Below are 19,774 nucleotides of genomic sequence, written 5' to 3' on the forward strand. Positions count from 1 at the left end.
TATTTTATAAAACTGCAAAGAGAACCTATGCAACAAGGTAAAAATTATTACCAATGCAGATCATTGACTAATATAGTTATTTATGCAATGCTAATAGTTTTACAGAGGCTTTCAGATAAAGTGTGAGTTTGACAGTCGTTTTTTCCCCCCCTGTATTTGGACTGTTAAACCACTGCCAGCTTTTCTCCCCAAGGACATGGCTTATTATTTTTGGGTAAAAATGTTAATTAACTGCCAACCAGCTCTCAGTCGTCGTCTGGTAGTTTCTCTTTATTATCCGCAATTAAATCATAAGGACAGGAGCCATGCCTTCTATATCATGTATGCGCACTGCACTCTGCATAGAGTAAAATTTCAGTGCTATCAACTTTCTGACAGACAGCTTTACAGACATCTAACACTAAGTATATAAAGACCCTTCATGAAGGAAGCAGGATGGTGCGCTCACCAGTGATCTCAGGGTGGGATGAAAAATCTCCAAGAGGGGTCTCGAAGTCGAGAGAAAATAGTTGAACACTGAAAAAAGGGGGCGCAGAGAAAAATGATGGAAAACGAGAAAGACAAGCCAAAAGAAGCAGAGCCAACGACTTAACAGATTGAAAAAGAAAGATCACAGCAAGCGAACAGAAAGCTAAGTTGCGCTACAGTGGCAAAGCAAGCTGAAAGGGAGAACGCACGAGGGGCAGAGACTACAGCCCCCAAAATCCCTTGCGGCACCTCCGCCCTAGCGTCCGTCTCCTAGGCAACTCTTGTAAACAAGATGGCGACCTCCGGGAGAGAGCCCAAGTTTCCGACGCCTTCCTCTCTCCAGGGAGGCATGAGCATTTCACGAACTGGAGCGCAGTCAAAAGTGCTGCACTCAGAAAAAGATCGTCACTCTTGCTGGTCTCCTTTTCCCATGGGTCAGAGACCGAAAAATACTTTATGCAAAGCCTCCTCCTACCTGCTCCAGCACCTCATTCACCGCTATCAGGAGTCAGACGTGGACAGAGATTACTACGACCTGGAAGAGGGCGAGGGCGAGGGCGAGGGCGAAGTGGAATCCGAGGAGTCCTCAGAATCTGAAATGCTGAATTTTGAGGTGTGCCTTCCCCCTACCCCTAATCCCCTCAGTTCCTTCTCCAGCGGTCAGAACCCGTTCACCAGCCTGCGGCTGAGCCCCATTCCTAGGGCTCCTTGCCTCTAGGAGTGCCTCTTCCTTACTGCTCCGAGACTCCCCTCCTCTCTTCCCCATTTCCGTTAGCCCATTGCCTCACCCTTCATTTTTCATTAGCACATGTGATTCTTTAAGAGTCGTTACGCAGCGTCCTTACAAAAAAGTATCTATTAGAGTTGTGACTTTAACTTTTTCGAAATTATACCTCTAAAGCGTTGTGAATTGACCAGAGTTCCACCTCTGCACCTTCTGTACCTTTTCGTCATGACTGTGAAATACTCCAACACTCTCCTCAGTTTCTAGTCCCTTCATCCTCCTTCCTCTAGGAAAAACAGACAAACCAATAAAACCCCTCTTGAAGTAATCTTAAGTGCTGCTTGCTGTTCCTTTCTACAGGAGATCTTCCCAACCCAGGGATCGATCCCAGGTCTCCCACATTGCAGTCAGATTCTTTACCAGCTGAGCCACAAGCAAAGCCCACTTTATTCCTCAAAGACCAAGTGTCTTGAAAGTTTTATATATTACTTATGCCAGGGGTGTATAATGTATTATACAGCAACACACACATGCACCCACCGCTCACTGTGAGAGTATTTTAGGATTTGGGGAATGTCCCAACATTCCCATCAGTGATAACTGTTGGCAGCTTGGCCTTTCACACTGATAATACAGATTCCCTCTTTTCTGCAGTGTCTCATCTAAACACCACCCAATTCCACTTCTTACACTTACCATCATCCTGTTCCTTCCTTAGTTCCTCACCTGCCTTCTTGTCCCTTTCTACTTCATATTGTACCAATTCCTTCTCTTGACTTCCTAATGAATTGTTTGCTTTCTTTAAAAATGTAAATTGATTTGCTTTCTTTTAGTAAACTGTTAGGTTTTCCTCTTTGTCTTGGCTGCCAGGAAATATAACATTTTTCCCCCCTTAACTCAAAAATTTTCTTAATTTCAATAGTTTTTCTCTAGATTACATTTTTCTCTTCTCTTTCCTCCTCTTTGATAGTATAAATTGCTTCAGACTCTTTTCAGAAGTAGATATAATAGAGAAATCGTTTCCAACATCCGATTCTGTGATGTTTTTCTGACATCCCCCCTGTCTCATTGTACCTTTCATTTCCTAGTCACCTTTCTTTCCCTCTTGAGTTCAAACAGGTCTCTCTTTGTTATGCCCGTTCTCATCTCCATTCCTCATTTGTTTTATTTTTTCCTGTTTACCCCTCTGTGACTTGCACTGCCTTCTGTCACTCTGGTTTTGCCACTGACTATCTACAGTGTCCCTGCTTGGGTTCCCTTCTCTTGTAATGTCCTTTTGTTCAGTTCCCACATTTGGCCCATATTTTTCTACCCTCACATTCCCCCCCTCTCCAATCTTCTACCTTTCTTCTTCTTCTCCCTCCTTTTACCTGGGCTAAACATCAACTTTTCTTAAAAGTGAGCCATAGAAAATTATTACTTATTTTGTTCATCTTTTGTTGATTTATTTGCCATGCTTAATAGTGACTACTGCAAAACTGTAGCAATGTTTTTACAACTTTGAGATGTTTATATGGTTTCTACCATCTTTCACCCCAGAGGAATTAACAAATGAATCACCAGTTTACTTTATTATTCTAATTAACGTGTGTTCTTCAGCTATGGGGTTCATTAATACCGTTGTTAATCTGTCTTCAGTATGCCATTAAAAACCATAGAGGGGGAGGGGGTTGACTTGAACTAGTTAATCCTCTTTCGCTTGTAGGCTCTGTGTGGAAAAAGTGTATTATTTCTTTTGTTTATGTTCCAAATATTAATATTTATTTTATGTTCTCACATTCTGTTTTAGTTTTTATAGTGTCTCATATGTTTTTGTATGTTGAGTAAACTGAAAAGTTTTAGGAGGAAATACCTGAACTTTTCTGTTCAGTGATTTATTTTCCATATCCTAGCCTGATTAAGTTTTATAAGGCTCTGATGGTCAGAATGACAAAGTGCCTATAATGTAATTAGGCTCAATGAACTTGAGGGAGGTCGGGCAGAATATTGTTCAGAACGTTGCCTTTGGAATTAGATATTTGTATAAAATCTTTTGTTCGTTGTGAGATCTTGAGCAAGTTATACTCTCTGCATCTCATCTGTAGTATGGGAATTATAACAATACCTACCTCACAGGAGAGTTGTGAAAATTAAATGAGATCCTATGTGTAAGCTACTTAGCACAATATATCATTTATACTGTTACTAACACAAGTAATAACTTACCTGTCCTTATCTACTAACTCCAGCCTATCACTTGACTTCATTAATTCAGCCTTCATGGAACAAACGATTATTCTATGGGAAGTACTCTTTTGACAATAAAGGTCAGAAGAAGTGTCTGGGCCTGCAACACATTTCTGCTGTGTGAAAGCCACTCTTTGCCAATAACTTTATGTGGCTAATAATGCCTATTCATTGAATAGTTATAAGCATCAAATTTAATGGGAAAGTCTGTGTTAAAGTTCTTAACATAGGGTCTGATACAGCGTGGGCTCTCAAAAGATTTTATGTGTAATACATAATAGCAACAGTGATGATCAAGGAAGATGAGAGTGCGATGGAGGACATGCATGGTCCCAGCTCTCAGGGTGAGAGAAGACTGTGAGTAAACCATAGCTATTCAGCCTGTGAACAGATGCCTGCAGTGATAGCCGGGTTACAGGGTTGGCAGAAGACTTGAAGGGAAGTAAACCCTTGTTTGGGTGCAGCGGTGGGGTATGGGCAGGCAGATGGCATCTTTCCAAGTGATGAATTATAGGTAAGAACAGAAAAGGTAGATGGGTCGGAGGCCAGATTGTGGAGAGCTCTGGGCTGTTGTGCTTCCTAGGTGGCGCTAGTAGTAAAGAACCTGCCTGCCAATGCAGGAAATAAAAGAGACCCAGGTTCGGGCCCTGGGTTGGGAAGAACCCCTGGAGGAGGGCGAGGCAATCCACTCCAGTATTCTTGCCTGGAGAGTCCCATAAACAGAGGAGTCTGGCAGGCTCCAGTCCATAGTATTGCACAGAGTCGGACACAACTGAAGCACACACACTGCTGTAGGGACTGTGGACTTGACTCTTAAGCAGTAGGGAACCTCTCTTGTGGCTGAGAGGGTTAGATTAGAGGGTGGTGAGTCTGGAGGCAGGGAGATTAGTGAGAAGCTGAGCAGCATCTGTGCAGGAGAGACAAGAGTCTGGATTAAGGCAATGGGAATAGAAAGGAAGCTGGTGATGAATACGTATTTAGAATGAGACACTAATGAACGTGGGAAGTCTAGGTTGACTGCCAAGTCTATGGAATGTTCCAGAGGGATATCAGACCACTGACTACCATGGGAAACAATGACAGGCGGAGCTATGCATTCAGGAGGTGGGCATGCGAATCATGGAAATCAGGAGAGGGTCAGCGACCCAGGAACCATCAGCACTGGAGTCTGTGCGATCATCCAGGAAGAGAAGAAAGAAGAGAAGGGGAGGGCCAAGGAAAAAACCCTGGGATACAGGTATCTCAGAAGATGAAGAGGACCTGGGGTTAGGGGAGGGAACTGGAAAGGACTGGCAAGAGAAAAAGGAGAAGAACTAAGAGCTGTATGGGTGGGAAGTCAGAGCAAGAAAGAATCGCAGAACAGGGGAGAGGGTTACGTTGCCAAGAGGGTAAGTGGACCATGAAAAGGGCTTTTTGTGGGCCATTGGAGATCTCAACCCATATGCATTTTGTGATGTGGAGAAGCCTGCAGCCTAACTGAAGTGAGTTGAGACATGAGTGGGAAGTGAACAAGGGGAGACGGAAGAATAAAACAGCACCTCTGGAGGAGCTTGGCTATTAAGGGAAACTCCAGCTATCGCTGAAGGAACATGCAGGAGCCAAGGGCCCCTTGGAGGACAGAAGGGACTCACGCACTCCTAGAGCTGGAGAAGTGACAGCTTGGAGAATGGCAGTGGAGAGTGACTGGTTAAACCACAAGCAAAAGATAGTACTATTGATGGTCCCTGAACATGGTCTCTGGGGAAAGGGAGCAGGACCCTGTGTGAGGAGAAGGAACTGTCCTCCTCTGAGACCCCAGCAAGAAGCTGACTTGAGTGGCACCAGAATGCATGCTTGTGGGTCTTTGCCGGCTCACTCAGAAGCGGGCAGGGAGTAGGTTCATTAATTCGTTCAGTGCCCTCCATGTACTAGGTACTGTCTTCCCCACCCGCCCTTACGCTTCAGCTGTCTGAACTCTCGGTAGTTTGCCCAGTGGGCCATGCTTGCCTTTGCAGTTTTGTACATGTCCCTTGTGCCCACAGTACCCTTCTTGGCCCTCTTCTGCCCTTTCTTCTCCTTTGTCAGAATAACTCGCAGCTTCAGGTCTCAATAGCTGTCTCTCCGAGGAAGCCTTTGCTAACCCCCTACTCCTCACTAGAACTGCCTTGAAATGGGAACTCTGCTAGTCAAAGCACCCTGCCCACCTCTATAGTGGTTTATGCAACTCCTGAAATCATCTGTATACTTGTCTAGCATGTGCTTGGCATGCTAGGAAGATTTTTTATCCCAAATGGATAATGAACATGACATAATCCCTGCCTCGATGCAGTAGTTGATTGTGAAGTTGATTCAGGTTTGGGTTTGCATGGTACAGTTGCAATCAGGACAAGGAGGCTGAGACTTGAGGGTAGAGAGACATTGAAATTGCCCATGGGAGACCCAGTCAGGAAGGAAGTATATAGTTGGGAGGGGACAGATAGACTCAGAGAAAGGGGTGGATGAACAGACTGGAAATGTTGTTGTGGTCAGTGACCAAATTCAGGAGATGCTGGGAAGGCTGAAGGACGAGCAGTTGTGGGATCCGAGAGCGATGGAAGATTTGAGGTCTAAGGTTTCTAGGGCAGAGCAGTTTAGCATGATGACTGGGTCCAGGGCACAGCCAGGGGAGTGAGCGGCTGAGTTATCTGGATCAATTTTTAAATGTTTGGAGTTGAGAAAGTAAAGGAATGTGTGTGTGTGTGCATTTGCATGCACTTGGAGTGGTTGGGATGTTGAGTGGCCTTCCTTAGGAATTCTGAAGCCAGCCAACGTACAGATTGGGCCAGTCAAGGTCTGAAAATGACCAAAGACCAGAAGGGAGAGACATGACTCTGACAAATGGCACGGAACTTAAGGAGGTGTGAGGGGGTGGCCATGGAGAGTCTTGCCTTGGGGGTCTGGGAATATGCTGACCATGTGGCCAGTCTCTGTATCAATGGCTGTGTTAAAAAACAGACCTACGGTGAGGAAGGGCTGCTGTAGCATCTAGTTTACAGGAGCTGGAGGGAGTGGGCTATGTGAAAAGTTTGAGAGGTAAGGTCACACTGTCTTACCTCGATTCCTTCCCAGGCCATCTATAAAAAATAGTAACTCTGTTGTGAAAAGTAGATCTCTTTCCCCCATTTTGTGAACAGATTGATTGGTATCAATGAATGAGACATTAAGATGTGGAATTTCTGAATTCATCAATTTGTACTAACAGCTCCCATTTATTGAGAACACTTGCTGTGTTCTAGGCACTGTGCTAAGAGCTTTATGTTCACAGTTACTTTTAATTATCTTCAAAACATTAAGAGAAAGTAATAACATTCCCTATTTATAGATGAAAAATATGAGGCTCAGAGAAAACTTTGTCTCTCAAAGTCATATATATTCAAAATGGCAGATCTGGGCTTCAAACCAAGCCTGCCCAGCTGTGAGCCATATTTGATTCTCTAAGATAGTGGTTGGATGGCATCAACGACTCGATGGACATGAGTTTGAGCAAGTCCATCTGGGAGATGATGAAGGACAGGGAAGCCTGGCATGGTGCAGTCCGTGGGGCTGCAAAGAGTCAGACATGACTGAGCTACTGAAAAATAGCAACAAGATAGGGGAAATTTGGGAGGAAATAAAACTTTTTACAATAGCACCACCCTACATACTTATGTCCTCAGTACGAGCAGTCTGAACAGCACTCCTGATTCCCAAGTTAACGTAAAGTGGCCCAAAACACCTGAAACAGTATTTTGCCTTCATAGTCCACGTACCAGTTACACTGGTTAGTTGTATTGCTGTGACTTAAAAAATTGCTCTATTTTGTGTTCTAATGCTGATGTTAGTGTTAATGTGTTGGTCATTATAGAGTTGCCGGCAGCACAAACACAGCACTATTACCTCTTCTCTTGGGGAGAATGGGGAGAGGGGGTGTTGGGCCACCACTGGTTCATGGTGTCTGTAGACTAAGGACCAGCCTCCTTCTTGAAATTATTACCCTTTTAATTTTGTAAATGGTATGAATCCAGCAAGATTAGCCAATGCAAAGTGAACCCGAGGACCCATTTTCTCCAACAAGAATGCCAGATGTAGAGAAGTCACTGCCTTGATGTGGTGCAGCCCTCCTTTGGGGTGTGGACAAGCAGTCAAGTGCAGTTGGTGGTTAGAACTGCCTAGAGGTCAGGCAGATTCTGGTTTGTATTCTGGGCTCTGTGGTTTCAGGCTAGTCTTGGTCTGTGAGCCTTAGTTTCTTTATTTGTAAAATGGAGCGAAGAGTACCTCCCTCAGAATTGTTAGGCGGATCAGTGAGTGGACCCGCTGAGAGCTCTTAGCAACGAACGACACGACGGCACTCAATGCTATCAGCAGTGAGACATTGATTGGATAGATACATTTTTTTAATTGTGTATAATATGCATGGGTCTTCAACACAATTTTCTTGGGGGCCAGTAAATTTTGGAAGTCTCAGCTCCCAGATGTGTAATATACTAAATAAGTGCTGGATATGACGAAGCGGATTGTTTCTTTTCTAATGGAAGTCCTTTCTTTGTCCACCTGTCTGTTTTGTTTTTGCAGGGAGGATTTGATGGGGTCCTGAGAGAGGAGGTCGTGGCTGAGAAGCTCTACCAACTGGGGCGCTCAGGCTCTGGGACGGAGCAGGTCTACCTCAGCCTGACTTTATCAGTGAGTATGACAGGGTCACCCTTGCGTGGCTCCATCTTGACCCTGGTTGGACCATATCCATGTTCTCTGCTAACTCACAGTTATTTTGGTGGTCCCAAATCTCTGAGTCTTGCATTTGACAGAGAATGGCAATGAGTTATTTACGTTTGACATCAAAGAGCCCTGGCCAGTCCAGTAATCAGCTGCCTTCCCCCCAGTTCCTTTGTTTTCGTTTCCTTCACAGTCTGTCTCTTTCATCTTAAGCAGTCTATTTTATAGTAATCAATGCTTTCTTTCTAGGAGGTTGAATTTGATTCCGTAAAACCAATCAAAAACTCTTTTAAGAATTTTTTTTTTCCTCTGATCAGTGGCAGGACTAAAATTTATATCTGAATCCAGGGGAACAAAGTATTTTGGTATTGACTTGGCCCCCCTCCCATAAATATGTAGCTGTGAGCTATAGCTCACTTTCCAAAAGATATCTATTATGAAAGAAAACATGTATTGTTATTCATCAATTTATAAGATGTCGATACTAGCACAGAATCTTGGCTCTAAATTTATCATAAGAGAAGCTGTGAGAGCAGATTACTTAGGATTTCAGCTTTTGTCCTCATTTCGTTTCTTTACAGACACAGAAATACAATTTATCTCTTTCTGCTTCCTCGTACTGTAAAGTGTTAACTTCTCCTTGGAGGTCCACAGAGTAAGTGCAGATATGTTGGTGAAGAAAGCACACTGAAATTCTGCTATGGCACCCTCCTTTGGCTCGAGCATATATAATTCATAGCAAGGCTGTTTTGTCTTAGATTTGAACACGCAAACTACCTAAGAAATGCTAAAGCCCCTCTCACCCGTGCTGGTTTCACCGCATGCCCTTTGACAACAGCACATGAAGACTCTCATCTTTTACTCTTTTCACTTCACGGCATTTTAGGGATGACTGCAAGTCAGGCAGGAACATACAGGGAGCGCCTTGGGTGTGCTGCGCTGTGTTAGGCTTTGGAATGGAAGCTAGTTCCCGCAGCCAGTACCTCCTCACATAAATTCCTTTGAATCAAAATTCTACTTACGTACACAGTACCTCGCCTTAAATTGATCTGCAAAAAAGCACAATTCTTTAAATCGTATTTCAGCTAGATGGACTGAAGCTTAACTTACTTTGTCACTGACCTCCTTACATTTGAGATATTACATGTTGATTTACTTTGCCCTAATAACCTGTCTTACTGAATACACTTTCTTAGGGTTGGCCAGGTTAGTGATTTTCCCCCCTTATATCTTACTTACGTTACATGTAATTTTTAAAACTTTCTTTTATTACTTGTGTGCACAGTTTCTCTCCTCCCCAAAGTCGTAAGTTTATAAGGGCTAAATATAGCTCTAGTCCATCATTATATGTGTTTCTCATCATTCTGAGCTTAATGCCTTGTACATAGTGGGTTTCTTAGTAATTATTACTGTTCCAGTGGCCTTCATTAAACATTCTTATCATTCTTATATTTGAGAACTTGCTTATAATGACACTTTATCATTTGGCTTTGTCTGACTCTGGCGTCACAGCATAGACCAGTGACATGAATCTTTGTTCCAAGTGACCAAATTCCCCTCCAACCCCTCAGGACGTTCAGTAGATTTCATGGAGAGCATCTGAGACGTGGATTCTGGAAATTTGGAGTTGCTTCTCTATCACTGGCTTGCTAAGTGATTTTAAGCTATTTGTGTACTTCTCTGTACCCCACATGCCTCCTCACTCCACTGGGGATAATGTGCCCTACAGATCTCACAGGTTTGTTTCATCAGATGAGACTATTGTGACAGAGCTTTGAAAACCCAGCCTGAGAAAAAGTGTAGGAAGTATTGTTATTAATGATCACTTGATTAGGTGTGAACCTGCCTAACATTTTGTTTGAATTCTAGGCATTTGCTTTTTCTTTTCTTCTACAAGATAAAGGCTTTGGCTTTATTGCTTCTATGTGTGTGCATGTTTTTATAAAATATAAAACTCTGCTCTAAAGGTCTTCATGAACACGGCTTTAATTTGCCTTTTCATGTTGTATTTGTGCTTGCTAACAACCCTAATTTTCAAAGCTAGTATTTCCTTTAGAGGAATGCATTTTTGATGGGGTTTGTAGTCTGTTTTGAGATCCTACTAGTAATAGGCTTCAGGTTTTATCCTCTCACTCCTACAATACTTTCAAAGGAAATTCTGGATTTCTCTGTCGGCTTTTATTTCCAGATATCTTGAAAAGCCTGAGTACTCATCTGCTAAAGCCACATTAAAGTCGTTTACCTTTTATTTTCTCAGGATCTTGATTTAACTGACGTTAGCATCCTCTGTGGATATGTTCACCTACAGAAGCTGGATCTTTCAGTAAATAAAATTGAAGGTATGTCGTTGTCATTCTAGTAAATCGATGGACCACTGAATTATTACAAAATTTAAGCTTTGCAGAGTGCAATATACTTTAATACTACCAAACTTGATATAAATGCTATTATGGATCACTTTATGCATTAATCCTCTACTTTTTCCATGAGAAAAAAAAAAAAAGCACCCGACTCATGAGAAAAGAAAAATGCAGAGGTCAGCAAACATGCTGTTTTATGCGATGGTTGAGACACACTCAGTGATATTGAAGAGCATCAGATGGAACGTTTGCTCTTTCCTTTCCAGAGATGGATTGTTACTTCTTTAATACTTCCTGAATATTTGATGGTTCCCATTTCTTTCCCTCTATGAGTTTATTCAGTGGAGAGGGATTAGTCCTTTTCTTTCGCCTTTAATGGATGCTTTTCTTTAATTTGCATTTGAGTCTACATCTTAATCCTGGCTAGCTGCTTCTGTTCTTATTTGAGCACCAGGGATTCAGAAATATTTTTTCTCCCCTCTCTTTGCTCTCCTTATGTAGTTAGTGGGTTCTTACAGGTCTAACCCTGCCATTTATGGTTCCTTATAAGGTATCTGTTGTGATACCTTCTCACATTTAATGAAATTAGTCACACTTTATTCAAAGCTTGATCCTTGTTTCTGTAATAATTTTCTGATCTTATTTGAAATTTCTGACCTGCTTTTTTCTTCACTGATAACCTTTCTATTCACTTCTTTAGCTCTTTTTTAAAGACCATTAAGGGTCGCTGGTATGGTCTTCTCTGATTTGTTTTCTGATTTCTTCCTCCCATCTGACTGCAGTAATTAAAATTCACTCCTTTCAATGGCTCAGACACATTCCAGCATATTTTAATTCTAAAGTGCTACTGTTTTGAAACACTTTTTAGGACTTTTTTTCTAGTTTCATAAAACTTTTTTTTTTTGTTTTGAAAATTACAAACGTGCACAAGTAGAGAGGTTTGTAATGAATATTCAGGTTCAACAATTATCAGCCCATGGCCCCTCTTGCTCAGCATCCTCCCGTGCTCCCCTCCCCAGGGCTATTTAAGGCAGTTCCCAGACATCATATCATCAGAAAGACTTTTTAATGTTACTAGCAGGTGCTCTTCCCACAATCCATACCTCCAAGATTGTTTCCACTTACTAGATAAGGGGTTGCAGGGACTCCAAGAACTTTTAGTGCTCAATGAAAGGGAAAGAAATGTGGCTTCAGACCTTTACCTCTTGAGCAAGTAGTCCTTGGGAGCAAATGAAGCTTTCCTCTTCAGATCAGTCTCTTTCAACCTTGTATGTCATCTTTTATTAACTCATCAAGTGTCCAAGAACCTACTGGGAGTGAAATGAGTGAAAGTGAAAAGTATTAGTCGTGTCCAAGTCTTTGTGACCCCATGGACTGTAGCCTGGCAGGCTCTTCTGTCCATGGAATTCTCCAGACAAGAATGCTAGAGTGGGTAGCCATTCCCTTCTCCAGGGGGTCTTCCCAACCCAGTGATCAAACCCAGGTCTCCTGCATTGCAGGCAGTTTCTTAACCTTCTGAGCCACCAGGGAAGCCCGTGGTGTTGTTCAGTCGCTCAGTTCTGTTCAGTCGCTCAGTCGTGTCCAATTCTGTGACCCCATGCACTGCCGCACATCAGGCTTCCCTGTCCTTCACCATCTGCCAGAGCTTACTCAAACTCATCTCCATTAAGCCAGTGATGCCGTCCAACCATCTCATCCTCTGTTGTCCCCCTCTCCTCCTGCCTTCAATCTTTCCCAGCATCAGGGTCTTTTCCAATGAGTTGGCTCTTCTCATCAGGTAGCCAAAGTATTGGAGCTTCAGCTTTAGCATCAATCCTTCCAATGAATATTCAGTGTTGATTTCCTTTAGGATGGACTGGTTTGATCTCCTTGCTGTCCAAGGGACTCTCAAGAGTCTTCTCAACACCACAGTTTGAAAGCATCAATTCAAAAGCAATGTGTAAGGCATAGTATATATTTTTCTTTTCAAGAGAACAGCTTTTTTGGCCTGATATGGACCAGATTTCAACTTGCATCAGTATTACCTGGAGGGGGTCTGTTAAAACAGGGATGCCCGTGCCACACCCTCAGACTTTCTGATTCTGTAGATCTGAGGTGGGACTTAAAAATTTGCATTTCTAATTACTTCCCCTGAAAGAAGAGACAGGACCAGACTTTGGGAACCATGGATGCAGACATGAGGAGCTCCTGCCATCTGGTGGACACTGGGGTCACTACACCGAGTAGAGAGAGTTAGGAGTCCAGCAACCCAGACGGTGAATTTTTTCTATCAGAGTAATTCAAAAGCGCTCGGCGTATACCAGATGTGAAATGTACTCACGATCCAAGTGGTAGCTGCTGCTTCTGCTTTAAGATAGTGCTCCACGGTACAGCACTTACCTGCCCACAGAAAGAGCAACTTCAAGGGGACATGGGGGCCTGTGGAAATGAAAAGGGTCAATGTAGATAATCGCTGACAGACATGGAGCTGATCTTGTCTGGCGCAAATAGGCAAAACTGTAGCAAATAGCCAAAATTGTGAAGCCATTACACTTCTCCTTAGCTTTCCTCTTACAGGCAGCCTTCCTGGATTTGCTCATGAATTCCCACCAAAGTGTTGATGTCTTAATGTTTTGTAATTTCATGAGAAAGACAGGCTAAAGAAGGCTGAGGTTTAGTCCAGAGAAATGAAGTAGAAATTGGTAGGAATCTCATGGCTTCTGCCACCCTGAGAAGCAAAGATGTCAAGAGGATGGGTGGGGAGGACCCTCACCTTACCAGCTCCACATTCTTCATGGCACAACCCCAGGGTTCGGCTATGCTCCCTTCTCCTGGCCTGGGCGTGACTCTGTTACCTGGCGAAAGGAGAAGCACTTTGCTGGGCTTCAGGGGTGTGAAGGCTGTGTTCTCCTCCAGAGGCCGTCCTCTGAAGAGTTGTGATGGCTGATCACGTGATCTCGAGTGAAAAGATGGGTGGAGACGCCCATTAGTGGTAGAGATGGTGCTCTAAGTCCTTAAGATGTGACTTTTCCCGAGCCTCTCCCTGATTCTCCTGCTGCCCCAAAGTCCGTCTCCTGTCAAGTGGCAGAGAGAAGCAGCACAACGCTTCACTATTTCTTATGTTGTATATGTCATGTCATTAGCACAATTGTCTTTTATTTAGTATTCTAGGTACAGAATATTGGCTGGGGATAAAGTGCAAAACTCAGACATGGTTTTGAACCAGCCCAGAATCAAAGTAAAATAATAGCCATAATTTAAATCACTTCAAATAATTAATGAGATTTAAGATTGAGTCCATCTGAAACAAAATGTAATTTATAACAAAGAACTAATTGTGGCATTTGCCGTCTTTCCGAAAAGACCTAATGCAGTTATTCAGGGGCTAATTATCGAGAGGATTATGTAAAGCTTTAGTTCCTCCAAGCCTGGCATTTTTGAAGCATTGACTGTTAGCAGCCTCGGGGAGAGTGAGCTGGAACTCAGGAAACCTTGGCCATTTCTTTCTTGAAGGTGCTGGAAGATGGGAACAGGAGAGGTGAGGGGGCCCTGGAGAAGAATAGTTCCATTGTAGGGGTGGGGGGCCCTGGAAAAGAAGGTTACACTGTGGGGGGTGGGGGCCCTGGAGAAGAAGGTTACATTGTAGGCTCATGATGTGAGTTCTATGCTGTGTGTATGTGTGTGTGTGTGTCTGTGTCTGTGTCTGTGTGTCTGTGTGTGTGTTGTTTTGCATATTCCTATTTTTGTTCATTTAATTCATCTGGAATAATTAAGATGTGCTTGCAACTAGCATAATTTTAAAATGTCCTGACATAATGTTTGCTGTTTTTAATGACTTTGTCTAATTTTTACTTTATTGGCTTACCTTATTCTGTATTCATTTCCACTGTCTCTCCTCCCAGATTTGTCTTGTGTGAGCTGTATGCCTTATCTTCTAGAACTTAATGCTTCTCAGAATCACCTGAAAACATTCTTCAATTTCAAGCCACCCAAAAAGCTCAAGGTAGGTTTTATTAATACACTAATTACATGTGTTAACTGAGTGAAATACATTAACAAGCCAAACAGCATCCAAAGAGAATTCAGAGAGAATGAGGTACAGGAAAAATGAGTTTTAAAAAAGGAGAAGGACTTGTGTATCAGTTATTTTAGAAAAAAAAAGAGTCAGATGTTTTTCAGAAGCTTTGCTGAAACCTAGTCTTCAAACCAAAGAATTAACTTCCTTCCTTTTTCTATGGTTCATTTAAATACTAGTTATTGTTTGTTTATTTTTGTTATAGCGGAACAATTTTGTACCTGAAAAATCTGTAAAAATTTCCTGGGGGCTTACGTTTTGCCTTCTTATTGATCCAGCCTTAGCTTCTGTTTAGAAAGCAGTGATTTCAGATCTGCATTCTTGCTTCTCTGCACATACTTCTGCATTTCTGAGGCAGAATGAAGCCCGAGGAATGTTGATTGACGGAGCAGCTTACTCTGCTATGGAACCCAGTGTCTCATGCTTTAATGTGAATATAGCTCATGTGGCATTCTTGTGAAAATGAGATTCTAACCTAGTAGGTCTGGGTGGGCCTGAGACTCTCCTTTCTAACAACATTCCTGGCAAGCCATTGCTGCTGGTCCATGGAGCATACTTAATTAAGCAGAGAGATCACAGACTGATGGTACCCCAGTTTTCTGCACATTGGAATCACCTGGGAAGTTTTAAAAACTGCTGATGCCTGGACCCCACTCCCAGAGATTCTGATTCAAGTGGGAGAGTAAATTGAGATCGAAACAGAGAAAGTGAAGAAACTGGAAACAGGATATACATATAAACTAGGTGCACACAGGCTCCTGGGAGTTAGAGAAGATGGAGACATGCTGGTTAGGAAGGGTGAGGCTGAGGTTAAGTTCTGAAGGAAGATCAAGAAAGTTTAAAATGAACGCTGAACAAAAGAGACACAGATGTATAGAACAGTCTTTTGGACTCTGTGGCAGAGGGAGGCGGGGATGATTTGGGAGAATGGCATTAAAACATGTATAATATCATATAAGAAACGAATCGCCGGTCCAGGTTCGATGCAGGATACAGGAAGCTTGGGGCTGGTGCGCTAGGATGACCCGAAGGGATGGTATGGGGAGGGAGGTGGGAGGGGGGTTCAGGATGGAGAACACGTGTACACCCGTGGCAGATGCATGTTGATGTATGGCAAAACCAATACAATATTGTAAAGTAATAAAAAAAAATAATAATAAAAAAAATTTTATCCACACAAAAAATAAAATGAATGCTGAAAATGGGGAGAGTGACTGCAGAAACGGACAACGTTTCTGTTGTGAGGGGTGTGTGCACTGGCCACAGGGAAGGGTCTCCCCTTACTTCCCCCCACAGTGGACAGAAGAGGGTCCCAGCTAGGAAGTGATTAAACACAGGGCAGGTAAGTCAGCCTGAGTGTATTCTGAACTGGTAACTCCTCATCAGAAAAGACATTCTTCTTGTGCCCAGTAATTGTGTGGTTAAGATGAATAACATCTTGCTCTCTTTCTCTCATCAGAAGGTGGATTTTTCCTACAACCAAATTTCAGAAATGTGCAGTTTATCGGCATATGAGTCTCTCACAAAACTAATTTTGGACAGTATCCTTTGAATGAGTAACGGGGAAAGTTTGGTTAATAGGCCCATGTAGTTAATACATGTGTAATTAATGTGTATGTACTGGATGATATGAAGTAGGGCCGGATAGGCAGATTTACTAGAGATGTGTGACTCACTGAAATGGCTCAGCATTGATACTCACAAAATGAAGGAAGGAGGTCTTACTGACCATGGAGTACGATTGTAAGCAAAGCTTGCCAAGAACTTCTTACACCTGAAAAGCTAAGAAGTCAGTCATTCTTCTGATAAACATAGTCTTACTTTTAATTCTAGAACCAGATAAGCTCTGTTTACCCAACTCCCTTCTTCAAATTTGCTTAAACTGGTGCCCTACTTTATGTAAGTCCAGTATCTGAAAATCCAGATACAACCAAAATTAGTGAGTATTTATTTTACAGAAAAATTCATACAAAGCTCCCTTTAACTAGCAGTCTTCTCCAGTGTATTTCAAATGATGCTTCCATAAAAAAACGTTTTAACAGTTATTAAACCAACAACTTTTGATTCGTAGCCAACTTTAGCAACATACCTGTTTCATGAGCCAGGCTCCCGTGCAGACACAGCACCTACTTTCAAGTAGACACACTCCAGCTTCTGGACCCTGAGGGGTTGACAGGGGATCTGTGAGTTTAATGAGCTTGAACTTCTTTACACCAGAGACTGATGTTCTCTGGGTGATAAGGGAGCAGTGCCTTCTCTTTCTCAGTATCTTTCTACCCACCTGAGGATTTTTCGGGGCAGAGTGAAGAATGAATTGATTGCCCTCGGGTGCCTCATTCCAGGGATGTGGCAGCAGCTAATACACACTATACTTGTAATGATGCTGGGATGTGGGGAGAAGAGAAGATACATTTTCTTGAAGGCATATTTTGTAGGAAAAACCCTTTATTTGTATATGATGGAAAGCTTAAAACATAGCATCACTCTCTTTAGAACTTATATGTGAAAATGAGCAATTAGTGGAAATTTAGATGGTGCTCTTGAAACGAGCAAGTGTTCCTGAACGTTGCCTAATAAGAAAATGATCAAAATGAAACAAAATGAAGGAAGGGTTTGTTTTGATGACAAGCTAAAAGGAGTACACGTTAGCAGCACCCGTTCACAGAACCTTCACTTTATGCTTGACTGTTGTACGTGTATTTCATTTGCAAAGAGATACAGTCTGACAGCCCTGAAGCAGTCTGGCTTGGAGATCTCGTCATCTCGGGCCATCTAGAAGAATGCTCCTCAAGGAGTAGCAGCAGCAGCAGCATTGCCTGGAACTTCTTAGAAATGCAGGCTCTTGGAGGCTCCCCCAGACCTCTGAAATCAGAATCTGCATTTTTAACAAAACCTCCAGGTGATGTGAGTTGATATTAAAGCTTGAAAAGCACTAGTCTAGAAGTCAGCTGCCCCCTAAGCCCCAGCCAGCCAGAAGAAATTGAGTGTCCAGAGCCACTTGTGTCCCCCAGGGTACCCTGAGTGACACTGTGACACAGCAGTCTGGAATTTTGTCTCCCAGAAAAATAGTCTCCCATATGCAGCATGGAATTGTCAGAGAAAACAATTCAGTGGTATTTTGGACTGAAGATGCTCTTTAAAACATATCTATCATGAAAGTCTCAATTTCTACTAAATTTATCTTTCCATGTAAAAAGCTAAACTATTATGACTTTGTAAATGTCAGTGGAGGAAGAAATCAGGGTTTTTTTAAAACTTAACTTTAGATGTAACAATGGAGTCTTCTCTCCAAAGTATAAAAAGCTTTAATTACTATATCAGAACGGATTGAAATTCAGAACATGGACACAAAATTAGAATGTACCATAGCACTGTTCCTCACCTGGGTTTTTAAAAATGCAAAGACAAGTACCCAGAACAAGCTTCCCTTCATAAACAACTTCTTAGATAGCTTACAGCTTTGAAAGAGGGTAGGCTAGTTTTTAAACAGTACTAACTATGCCTCTTCCTTTTGTTCTGTTCAGGCATATCATGCTGTGTGTAATTATGTAATTAGAGTTTTGAAAAGACTAAAAAGCTTTAAGATAAAGAATTTCTAGACAACTTTTTAATGCCAGGACATTTGAAAACTTAGATGAAGTGAATAAATCCCTAGAAACATGTTATGTACCAAAGCACTGACTTGGAGATAGAAACACTGAGTAGTCCTATAACTATTAAAGTAACTCATTACAAATTAAAATGAATTAAATATCTTCATACAAAAACCCCACCAGACCCAAACTTTGAAGAACAGACTTTTCAAAAATGAACACATTCTTTCAAAGATTTAAAACAGAAGGCATAGGCACAGTTCATTCTAATAAGATTACTTTGATACCCAAACCAGACAAGGAAAGATAAGAGAAAGGAAAATGGCAGGCTTATTTCACTCGTGATATAGACATAGAAATCCTAAACAAAATATGAGCACACTGCATCTGACAATATATGAAAAAGACAATATATCATGACCAAGTTAGGTTTATCTCATGAATGTAAGGCTAGTTTAACAGTAGCAGATTTTAAAATGTCATTAATAACTTGAACAGATTAAGGGAAATAAATCATGTGAGCAATAGATACAGAAAATTTAATAGAATACGTTTTTCCTTCACAATAAAAACTTAGGAAACTAGTAATAGGAAATTTCCTCAACTTGGTAAGAATGTCAACAAAAATATTTGAAACAAACTTTATCTCAACTGGGGGCATGTTAAAAGCGTTCTTTAAACTCAAGGATACAAGGCAAGATAACTACCTTTGCCACTTCTAACCATCATTGTTTTAGAGGTGTTGCTCAGTACCAAAAGATAAGAGAAAGAAATTAAAGGAAAATATAAAGATTGATACAGAGAAAAAGTCATTTTTTATAGATGATGTGATTGTCTACAGAGAATAGGTAAAAGAACTTGCAATAAATTACTAGAAATAATAGAGTTTTGAGAGTTCAACAAGATAGTTGGATATGATTTCAATAAACAGAAATCAGCTGCGTTACTCTACACCACAAACAAGCAACATAGAAAACACAACCTTTAAAAGAAACACTATTTATAAGAATATATTTCTTATTAAAAATGAAAAAGACCTGTAGAGGGAACATAGTAAAACTTTATTGATAAGTATTAAAGACATAGCTGAAGGGAAATATATTATGCTCCTGGATATGAAGATGGGAGAAGGTATGTAAAAATAATTTTATAGAAAATGAATCAGAAAGACTAATAAACATATGAAGACATGTCACCCTCACTTGTACTCAGGGAAATGCAATTCAAGACCACGAGATACTGTGTCACAGCCATTCAATTGGCAGAATGTAAGAAATCTAAAAATACCCCACGTTGGAGAACACCTAGGTCAAGAGGATCTCTATTTTTCTTCCTACAGCTGTGAAATTAGTTCAGCCACTTTGGAAAGCAATTTTGTGCAGTCTTGTGAGGTTGAACACCCACGTTTTGTGACCTAACCCTTTCATTCTTATGTCTAGGAAGTTTAGCATACGTGTACCTGGAGGCGTGTGTAAGAATGCTCGTAGCAACATTGCTTATAACAGCAAAAATTGAAATAGCCCAAATGCTCCTTGATAAGAGAGAGCATAAATAAATTATGGTATACTGATACAACAGCATTATCATACAGTAGTGGAAATGAATGAACTCTATCTCCATGTGCCAGTTCAGTTGGCAGTTA

General features: G+C 41.6%; 1 protein-coding gene across 3 annotated transcripts in view; it reads left to right on the forward strand.

The window, feature by feature from the left end:
• The first annotated feature begins 760 nt into the window (after positions 1–760).
• Positions 761–19,774, forward strand: part of LRGUK (leucine rich repeats and guanylate kinase domain containing) — a 106,402-nt gene continuing 87,388 nt past the window's right edge. For all 3 annotated transcript variants that reach the window (XM_070369030.1, XM_070369031.1, XM_070369032.1), the window contains exons 1-5: positions 761–1,081; positions 7,988–8,095; positions 10,383–10,464; positions 14,367–14,467; positions 15,999–16,080. In XM_070369030.1, the coding sequence (XP_070225131.1) occupies positions 761–1,081; positions 7,988–8,095; positions 10,383–10,464; positions 14,367–14,467; positions 15,999–16,080 (694 nt within the window). The remainder of the gene's footprint in view (positions 1,082–7,987; positions 8,096–10,382; positions 10,465–14,366; positions 14,468–15,998; positions 16,081–19,774) is intronic.

Source organism: Bos mutus, chromosome 4 (genome assembly GCF_027580195.1).
Source record: "Bos mutus isolate GX-2022 chromosome 4, NWIPB_WYAK_1.1, whole genome shotgun sequence".
Classification (NCBI taxonomy): Eukaryota; Metazoa; Chordata; class Mammalia; order Artiodactyla; family Bovidae; genus Bos; species Bos mutus.